The sequence below is a fragment of the Phaethon lepturus genome, unplaced genomic scaffold (assembly GCF_000687285.1).
Source record: "Phaethon lepturus isolate BGI_N335 unplaced genomic scaffold, ASM68728v1 scaffold11802, whole genome shotgun sequence".
NCBI classification, from domain to species: domain Eukaryota; kingdom Metazoa; phylum Chordata; class Aves; order Phaethontiformes; family Phaethontidae; genus Phaethon; species Phaethon lepturus.
Genome location: NW_010524120.1, coordinates 73,301 through 84,072, shown reverse-complemented (window position 1 = coordinate 84,072; position 10,772 = coordinate 73,301). Strand labels below are relative to the sequence as shown.

General features: G+C 39.7%; 1 protein-coding gene across 1 annotated transcript in view; it reads left to right on the top strand.

Moving 5' to 3' along the window:
- Positions 1 to 841: 841 nt before the first annotated feature.
- MYO1B (myosin IB) overlaps positions 842 to 10,772 on the top strand; it is a gene marked incomplete at its 3' end in the record, with an annotated part of 82,277 nt that continues 72,346 nt past the window's right edge. The window contains exon 1 of the mRNA XM_010282333.1: positions 842 to 976. Within this exon, the coding sequence (XP_010280635.1) occupies positions 842 to 976 (135 nt within the window). The remainder of the gene's footprint in view (positions 977 to 10,772) is intronic.

Sequence of the window (10,772 nt, the reverse complement as noted above, 5' to 3'; positions counted from 1 at the left end):
ATTGGAAGGATTAAAGGCTAGGACAATCAAATGGTGTTGAGTTTTGGCCTGCCCTTCACTTTTTTGTCTGAATTACTTCATTTGTCAGACTTGGTTACTTTGACCCTGGTCCCTTGTTTAAGCCCAACTTCTGCCTTTTGCCTCTCCAGTTACATAGATGCAGAGTCTCCACTTGTCAGCTGGGTTGTTGCTGCCCAACGAAAATGCTCTTTTAAGCAATAAAGCCAAGTAAGTCTGGTTAGGAAATGAAGTAATTTGGTAGCCTCATGTTACCAAGAGCAGTACTCTACTGGAATATAGGTGCTCTAGAGTGCAGGGTTCATGAATTAAGATGATAAAATGTGGGTTTTGTCTCTGCATGAGTTCACTTAGTTGGTTTCCATTTAAAAGTTGATGAGGTTGGAGAAATGCAACTATGGGCAAGAAAGAAATGCGGGTTAGGGTATTGACAAATTTAAACCCTAATTGGATGCACTGGAGGTGTTGATGAGGCTTGGGTTTGTGTACACTTGAACAGTGTTGAAGTCGTTCAAAAAGTCTGGATGTGGTGCCCACTGGAATCTTAATTCCTATTTCTTACATTTTGATATTTAATGTATAGTGAACCAGGAAGGATTGTTGACTGTTAGAAGTTAAATTTTGTTGGAGTTGTGTGGACTACCTGGATAGATAGAATGGCTTTGAGAATGTTCCTTGGAAAAATATTTTAAAGCATGTAATTCGATGGCTTTTTAACTTGTATTCCTAAAACAGTGTTACTGGATAATGCCTGTGAATAATTGGAATAATTTTGAGCTAACTTTGCTCTTTGTTTTTCTTGTTTCTTTCTTTGCAGAAGAAAATGGCCAAAATGGAGGTCAAGACGTCGCTTTTAGACAACATGATAGGGGTGGGAGATATGGTTCTTTTAGAGCCACTTGATGAAGATTCATTCATCAATAATCTGAAAAAACGCTTTGATCACAGTGAAGTATATGTGAGTATATGTTAACAAATAACATCGTATGAGGAGCTATGTTGTCATTCTTAAAATATGTGTTTATTTATAAGGATACGCATAGACTGAACATGATCTATTGTATTAGGGATATTTTAAACCTTACTTGTGCTGTTTCCTGTACTGCATTGTTTGCATTTGATCTTTTCCATCTGGGATATTTTTTCTTTTTCCTCGTTGCATAACGTGCTGGACCTCTGATTTAAAAAAAAAAAAACAAAAAACAAAACACAAAAAAGTTTCAGAACGGATGGTGACAATTACTTTGATACTCCTGTTGTCAGAGGACGTTGCAGTTATAAATAATTCACTTCCAGGGAAGGCACTTCCAGGACGTTAGAGCAGGTTGATGTAGAAATAGTGTATGTTTGGAACATGCTAGGGCTAGCTTAAATGTTGCCTGCTGTCTTTAATTTGCAAAAAAGTTATGTCTATTAGAATGGTTGGATTATAAACTAGAAATAATGAGCTTGGATATATGTGGAAATAATAAAAATCTTAAGGCATATTAATCTTCCCGAGTGATGATCAGTAGGAAAGATGTTGTGAACTGACAGTTGAAACACAGGCTGGGAATGAAGAGGCAAATTCTGATTCCAGTTAAGCCTTTCATTTCCTGCTTCATCTCTTTTTAGTCCGTTTTTGTTAAAATGTGCACAGTATTGTGTCTGTTATACTGCTGAGGCTGTGTGAACTTAATGATTTGTAGAGACTTTCCAAGACTGCTGGTGAAAGATAAGTCTTTTAAGAGTAATGCTGGAATATTTAAGCTAAAGTATAGCTGTGATCTGCAAGCAATTGTGTCTGCAGCTTATTACAATCAAATAGATTTGTTCTGCACTTAATTATGACTTATCCCTCCCCTCCTTTTAATTTTTAGTGTGACTATATTTTTCCTTCTTGCAAAGCATTTGAACCTTCAGGGTTTCATTATACTTTTTCCTTTCCATCTTCCAGTATGGGAGGATCTGTGTTATTTTTGTTTGCTGTTTCTATTGCTTAGTTATAGTCTGTGCTTTTTTACCTCTGCTCTTCACTGTCTGCCACATCTTTCTTCTGGAGTCATTTTCCTACTCAGCTGTGCCTGTTCCCTTTTCTGTAGGCATTTACTTGGCAATATACAATTTTACCTATCTGCTATTATATCACCTCCACCTATTTACTCCTTGAGTGTGGACTGACAATTTAAATTAATGAGAAAAGTAAAGTGAGACGAGGACTCTCAGTATCCGTTAAAACCTTCTTGGAGAAGAAACCAAAATGATCTGTATATGTTGAAAGATTTCTTCCACGATGGCTAGAAAAATCTTCCTGATACCTTTGAGAGTTAAATTTCCAAAAATCTGTGTCATAAATTTTCCTTGTTCCCTGAAGATGTTGTCTGTTCCCTCTTGATAACCCTTAGGTGTTGATACAGGTAGGTAGATATCAGACTCCTCTTTGCTGCTCTTTCATCCTGCTTCTGGCAAGTCCTCCATATTCAACAGTTGCAATGGCTGCCTCTTCTGTGATTTGGAGTTTTTTTCAGTTAGTGGCTGGTATAATAACTATAACTGTTATATAACTGTTTCACATCAGTTTTAGGGTTAACTCTATATTCCTAATACAGTAAAAGTGGGTGATACTGAATCATCTCGTTCTGCTTTAGCTCAAGAAAATGTAGAGAAGAGAAGGAAAGGGAGCTATTTGCCAAGAGATTGAAGATGACACTACTATCTTGCACAATTTTTTGGTCATATTTGGAAGTTTTATTTAAAGCATTAAGCATAGAAACCTGTTCTGTGAGGGTACCCTAGACTATGCAGTCTCTTGAGAAGTATTGCTGTAAGTCATATGGGAGTGGATTTCTCAAGGTGTTTTTTTTCCACTGTAAACAACTATGGACTGCAAAGTATGTAATTATATGTTTCTACTTAATCTGGACTGGATAGGTTTTTCTTGAAAAAAATCAGTTTGACAAATAGGTAATCTGTTTTATTTTTATCTGTTACTACATGCTGACAACTATGTTCAGACACACAGTTCTTTGAGACAGTGACAGAGAAGCATGTATTTCCCCCAGTTTCTGCTTCGTCTGGGCCTGGCACTGACGTGCAATGTAATTAGCTGTATTATGTGCTTTGGCAGGTTATACAAGGTGTCACTTTTCTCTAGCAATGTAGGGTCCTTTGCCTTGCAGGTGGGAAAGCCTAATACTTAAACATTCTATGTTGTTAAGTGTGAACTCCTGCCAAAACCAAAGAATTTTTTGGTTGGCCTTTTTTTGTTGTGGGGTTTTTTCACCTTTTTTTTTTTTTTTTTTGGTGAATCATTCCCTTGTAATTCGTTGTGCTATCACTTACCCTTTTTATCTCCAGGTTTGTTTGATCGTGTGCTTTTAAAGTCTTAAAAGTACTGTTTGTGAATCTACACTCTGAAGGCAAAATGTTGCAGATTTTTCCAAGTATTAAAACATTCACTGCATCAGTGATGGAAGCAGTAGATGTTTATGTCTGTGCCATATGCTGCTACCAAGTGTACAAGTTATTTAATTTGTAATGATGCACTCGAGGAATAATATCGCCCTTCTGTATCAGTTGAGTTCTGCTGCCCTGCAACTTTCATGCCACTGTTGCATATTTTAGAAAACTTTTAAAACAGTAACAGTCGGAACGGTACTCATGGTAACAACCACACGTTAATTTTCAAGGGCAAACTCTTCTCTCCCTTCTCCTTATTGCCACCCACTCTCTGCTCCCCAAACCTCACTAATGAAAACTACACTTTGCATTTCTGTTTTTAGACTCAGATGAGCACAATGAAGCCTTTGTTACATCTAGAAGTTATGTTTGTTTTACCATGTAAAATCTGTAGTTTGCATGCTATCCTGGGGAAACGAAATTGGACTATTAAAGAGCTACTGTTGGTGCTTAACAAAGACTGCAGATTTCTTCAGCTCTAACAAGCTATGCAAGTTGACCTCTCAGGATCATTTCCGAAGGCAGTAGGAATGGGTTTGTCCTTTCATGGCTCAGTTGTGGGGTTAAGTTCACCTCATGTCAGTGCTTCATTGTAGGCATTACCAAAAGTTGTGTCTAAGTTTAAAAAACTAAGTCAAACTGAAGCCATATGAACAGAATTAAATGTTTCTACAGCAGTAAACCGGGGCTTACTCAACATCAGTTTCTAAGGAGTTTTCTGTAGAGTCACGTCTGTGTCTGTGCTACATATGTTAGTTTTAAAATGGAGCTGCAGTTACAATCTTCAAAAGATTTGTTGTGAGGAATGAGACCTGTAACACGGATAGCTTTGAAAACGCTGTAAAGTTGGACAGATGTTGCATAATCGTGTTAGTTAGTCTTGATAGGTACATGCGAGAGTCAGATCGAGCCATCAGTGAACAGTGCCAAGTCTCTCCCTGTAGCCAAAGATGACAAGATAAACGGACTCATTCCACTGGAAGAGTATACAATTTTTGTCTTTTCTAGTCTCTTTCACAGTAGTTATGTTTGATGCTGAATGTTTGATGTTGGAGATCCTAGTGCCAGCTCCATTTACCACTTGCAAGAGCATTCAGATCTGGATCCCCTGATGGTCCTCTTGTACCATCCTGGGCCTGGTTACTGTAAGCCCTTTCAATAAAGTCATCTAAGTTTCATGCCACGGTGCAAACAAGGCAGTAAGAGTACTCCTAACAGTTAGAGAACAGACTACAGCTTGATTACCTGTTGTTCAATTTCATGTGTGTTTGATGGAAAGTTTAATGGACTTGGGTGCTAGGTTGCATACCAGAGCACAAAGCTGGAGGCTGTGCCTATAAAAATAAGCATGAAGGCTGGTGGAGCTGGAGTTTGGCCAAATACTCTACTAAAGACCATCAGATTCTGCAGTAATCTCATGCTGAGTGGCTTTGGGGGAAGGGCTCATTGGGTAACATGCATGTGTTAATTGGAAATGGGAATCTTGGAGTTTAGTCATGTCTGGAAATGTCTGGGATATGTCTGAACAAGAAAAATTTCATTAAAAAGCTGTAATTGTTTATTATATTCTTTTTGAAACTCTTAAACTTTTCACTGATAAAACTTGCATTGCATTTTTGCAAAAGTTCTCGTCTGTAAATATCAGTAACAAAAGCCTGTGGGAGTTTTTCTTTAACTCTAAAGAGTAAAATGTGGCTCATGGGCAATGCAGTTGGCAAGTAGAAAAAACCCACAATGTTGATTATTTAAAGGTTCCAGGGAGCAGTTTGTGCAGTTAAAATGTGTGACCTGGAGACCACATGGAAAACTTCAAATACATTCATAAATTCAGTTTGTATGTCACTGATGACTTTTGACTCATTCAGTTGAACTCCCTGAACTTTTTGTTGTATTTTTTTAAGTTGCCTGAAATATGCTCAGCCAGCCCAGCTCAGCAATTATTTTTCCTTTGTATTTTGGGATGCTGACAAATGGGAAGGGGGGCATTTGTCTATATGTGTATTTACAGTGAGTCACAAACGGTAGAGATTTGGGATAAATTGTAGTATATGTATTGGTCTGAAACTTATTTTTATACTGGACTTGTTGTTTCGTGAGGCGTGTGGAAGTGGCAAGGGAGGTGGAGGGGAGCAGTGCTGCGTAGGCCTTTAGAGGCCAGATACCGCTTTATTCTGCTGCCCTGCACATTCTTCCATGCAGTTATGTTGTTTCTTGAAGTCTTCCCAAATTTGCAGAGGTCAACATTTTGTTCCTTACAACAAAATGTTTGTTTGCTTTTTGTTTTTGCAACAAAACAGAATCTTTTTCTGCTGTCAGTGTTTAATTTGTATTTTCTGTGTGTGGAGTTTGTGGGCTGCTTTGGGCAGGAACAGTCTTATTGTACTGAACACATGTTGTTTTATCACTGCAATATTAAATATTTGGCATTCCAGTATAATAACTCAGTGCTAGCTCTTTGCAGTAGCATCCTTGTGGCTGCCTTCTGGTGGTGTGGCTATTGCGGTGTGCTTGTTTCAAAGGCTAAGCTGCTTCCTGTTCCTCTCTATTGTTTTGATATTTTAGGGGTAGCCTTTTTGTTTCTGACTTTGACTTTACACCGCTATGTATTATTGATTCACTCCTTTTTCAGGTACCTTATAATATTTAGGAGTTTACTGAATTGCTGTCAAGCATAGCGGCTTTGTTCCTGCTGCACTCATACCTGGTATTCCAGATGTTACATTTGGAAGAAGAGAGCGGAGGACAGAATGATGTGAATGAGACCAACTGTCTTGGTCTGCATTGGCCTTGTGTGACGATCCCTTTATATAACTCTGAGAAGAACAGAATTTTGTGGAATTGGGATGTGTAAATGCAGCCTGCTGGGAAAATTTTCATTGTAATATGATCAAGTGATTGTTGAACTTCAATTTTATTCTCAGTTTCATTACCTTCTGATGTCAGGATGATCACTTTGGTCTTTAGTATGTTGCTTTCGAGGCCAGGCAGAGTCCTCTGTTGGGTTTTGAAGAGGGTCATTGTCCCCCATGGTTTCAGGTACATCTAGCTGTGTGCATGCCTGTTGGTAAGCAGGTCTGTGTCTTTGCTTCTGCAGCAACACGCAGAAGAGTCTGTCGCCCTGCCAGACCTGACCTTGCTCTCTTGTACCTCGATGTATTTACTTGTGTTTATCCAGCGAGTCCAGCCTGGACTGCTGGTCTTCCTTTGGGAGTTTGAGGAGTGGCAGGTGTGGTGACGGAGTTTTCTTAAAAGGCAGGATGGTTTGAGAGCCGGAGCAGAGCAGCCATCCATCCGCCTGTAATGGGAGCCCAGGGGACCTGAGTTTCCTCAGATCTCCTTCTCTTCCTCCCTTGGGGGACACGTGCATCAGTTTGAGTGATTTTCCCAGCAGTGCCTCAATAGTTTCCCCTCTTTGAGGGGAGCTACTGAGTTGTAGTAATAATATTGTTGCAGCTGCCACAGGCTAGGGCCTCGAAGCCTGCTGCTTCTCCTTCAGATGTGAAGAAGGGTTTGTGTGCCCAATGCACGTCTTTTCCTGGATAGCTTGTGGTCTAAGAAGAAGTATTCCACCTCCCTATAAATCTTGCTTTGCTTGTTGTCTAGAAAGAAATCCTGTTGGTCCTCTGGCCCTTAGCATCAGCCTGGTCCGGTAAAACAAACTTTATAACTTGCCCAGAGTCAGGAGTAAAGATTTTCACAGCCATTTTTCCTGTTGGTTGCTTTTTACCTTGAAGTGCTTCATGGGAGAAGAGTTACTTATCTCGAGACAGTGCTTTGTTTCCTTTCCTTTTTGTACGGCTCCCACGATGCTGAGCATGGTGTTCGAGGCACTTGCTTGTAGGTCTGTATGCAATATCTGCATAAAGGAGTAAGAAAACATTAATAAAGATCACAGAAGATTATATGCATATTGTGGGCTGTGTGTAGGGGTCATCTTCCTTACACACTTTTTTTTTTGCCTCTGATGTGACACTTGGGGGGAAAAAAAAAAAAAAGAGGTGGTGGTGTAGGAAATGCGTCCCATAGGGTCCCAGGTACTGTTACAGTGTTGGCTCTGCCCCAAAATGCTGTGTAGTTTTTCACTACAGGTGATGATGATGTTTTGGGCATTTACTAATGGTTTCAGTGCATGTTATATGCAGTAAAAACACACAAGGAATATTAATGAAAGATTGGCAAATAACAGCAATAGAAGCAAAAGCATCCAAGTACTGTAAAAACATGGTTTTCACCCTGAAGTACATAGGTTAGCCTTGCCTGCAGCATGGCAGACTTCCTCCCCCCTCTGTTTTACTCATACAGAAATAATAAAACATTTTGGAATGAGTGCCCTTGCTAAATGTTTTCACCAATGGTTTCTTGTCATAGACACTATCCAATCTCCAGCTACTGTTTGCTTACAAAAACAAATCTTTAACTTTTCAGAAGCGAGCAAGCGCTGGCATTCTGGGATATTTAAATGCTTTCTTTAAAATTTCCCGTGTCTGCTTTGGGTTGACTTCCTCATCTCTTGCTTTACAGGTTTCATCTGTAATTGCATCCTGTGTAGAAATTCTGATTGCTTGTATAAAAACATTCCAATGTAGCCAGAGAGGCGGATGGCTGAGATGATTAATCTGCTTCGTTAATAATAACATCAGAGTCTGTCATAATGATGAGGTTAGCAGTAGTACTCACTGAGCGGTGGAGAGATTTCTGTGCCCTCGAGAAACTCGGAAGAGAAACCTGATAACTTGTGCACATGCATCCCCTTTAAGTACTCACTTCAGCTTGCCATGTGGATGTCTTTCTCTGGCAAACGCTCTCTCTTACTTCGGGGCTCGGAGCTAAAACAGGTTGCAGTACCATTAAGGGCTTGATCCCGATCGGTGTGGGTTACCCGTAGCTTGTTGAGGCTGCTGCTGTTTGCACAGTGACTTGCAGGATCAAGCCCATATTGAAGAATATTTTAGCAGTGGTGTTATCCTTTTTGACATAGGTGGTCTGTGTCATGATTGTTTGCTTTGGGAGGGTATAGATGTGCTCTTCGGCCTTTGTGTTGCCTGTTTGAGCTTTGTTTCTTGAGTCATTGTATCAGCCATCAACATATTTGGTAGGTAACTGTGATACATCTACTGCTGAGTTTTGTCTCCTAGCAATAAGATAGTTTTGCTTGAACTGCGGATACTGTTGCCTCAGTTTCTTCTTTTACTTGATTTCCCCTCCCTCCCCCCCTTACCAATTTTAGGAAGTCATCATGTGGTGTTCTACGTAGTTTTCTTTTGTTAAGCATTTACTGTCCTGTCCAGGTTTTATGAGGCTGCCTATCATGATTAATAACTGCATTGAGCACACGCAATATCTTAAAAGGACTGGCTGTTTTTTTTCTATTACAACACACAGACTTTGTCCACTATATTTCTGGGGTGAAAATACAATGTCCAAAAGGAGGGTGGTCTTGAGCAAGAGAGTTTTAATCATATGGAGAATAGGCTGTGTTTGTTCAGAAATCCAGTATTGTATTTCTTCACTTGTACAAACATAATTAGAAAGGACTCCATCCAAACTATAGTGAAAAATATTCAGTAGTATTAAGGAGAAGGGGAGGTTTCTTCTGAGAGAGAGTGTGAGAGAGAGAGAGAGACTGGCTTGTATTTTCAGTTTACCACAGACTAGCCTTTGGAAAAATAAATTTTTAGTATTTGCTTCCCTTCCAGCGAGGGAGGTAGAAGCAGTCTTTCTTATCTGTAGGATCTCACAGATTGTTGCAGCCTCTTTAGAGCTGATAAGGGGCTTTGAAGAGATGCTATATTTGCTGGGAAATGCTAATGAGAGGTCTCAAAGCATGGAAATTCCTTTTGCTAACTAAGGATTAGTGCTGTGTGATGCTGCATGAGTCCAGTCCTTGCTGGATATGGGCAAATCCACACAGAAGCTCCTGATTGAGGAAATCAAACTTTGTTAGTTCCTGTTCTTTCTACTTGATCGTTGCTGTTTGGGATCCTGGGGTTGTGCCTGCATAGTTGCTTGCAGATGGTACCTGGAGGCTCTTCTCATGCTCCAAGCTCACTGCAGCACAGGGTATTGACTCAACACAAAGTGCAGCTGCATGGCTTGGGTCGCAGGTAGAGTTTATTTTGTATGTGCTGTCATGAAATGGTGCTGGCAAACCCTGGAGTATTACAGGATGAAATCCTAGTTTGTTTGCGTTTTTCAAGTACCCAGCCCATCCCTCTCCACCAAACAATACACACACCTACACTGTAATACACAGTAATACAGCGAATCAAAGCCCCAGAAATAGTAATAATGGTCTGAGGTGCTTTTACTTTTAGTCTCTATGTTACTCTTTTCCTTCTTCTTTTCAAACATGGTGTCGTGCAACTTTGCGAGTGTTTCTGAACTGAAAAAAAACCACAATGGACCAGAAGCAGGGTGCATTTAGCTATTTTATTGTGGCCAACCACAATGAAAAACAAATTTGAGCACACAGCATGATTGTTCAAATAAGAGATGATATTTTAATAAGGTACTGATCTAGTTGCTAATGTTTATTAAAATGAGAAACTTCGTTACGGAGTAACATTGCAGTATTAAATTTGCCAAGTTCTGTTTGGCTTTGAGACCTTTCAGAAAAATGAGGACATGTAAGTACAGGCTGCCTCTGCCATCTCCTTGGCCTCAGCTATTCTGAGCGTGCAGCGGCACATGTGCTTATGAGCTGGCAAGATCCAGAACCGCATCAGTTCAGGCAAATACAAATGAAAATCAATATTATATTAGAAATACAATTTTGCGTATGTCACGTCAAAAACAAAACAGTGCTGCCCAAGCCTTGGTTCTGGATTTGTTCCAGTAAAATGTAGTCACACTTCTCTTTCATCTTACTTTAGTGTCTCTCATTTCAATGAATTGTTTTAGTGGTGTGATCTAAAACTGTTCAAAATTATAGGAACCCAGAACACTCGAGCGTAATCTATACTGAAGAAGTGTGCATTATGCAAATCTGGAGTATTAAAATTGGTCTGCATCAATGGAAGAATCAGTATCCACACAAGCAATCTTTTTTTACTGGAATTTATTTATTATCTATTTTTATGCTCCAGCATTTAAGTAAATAGGGCAACCTTATTGAGCCCTGCCAAAGCAATTGGACATTTTATCAGGGGTGTCTTGTGTGCAAAACAATTTTTCTGGACTGTTACAGGCTACCATGGGTAAGAAGCAGGGGTTTGTTTTTAACAGAGCTGCCAAAAGTGATGTAGAGTACACTTCCAGCAGGTTTGCAGCAAATCTGTGTAGCTGCTTAATAATTTTAAATTCTGAAGAAGGTTGCT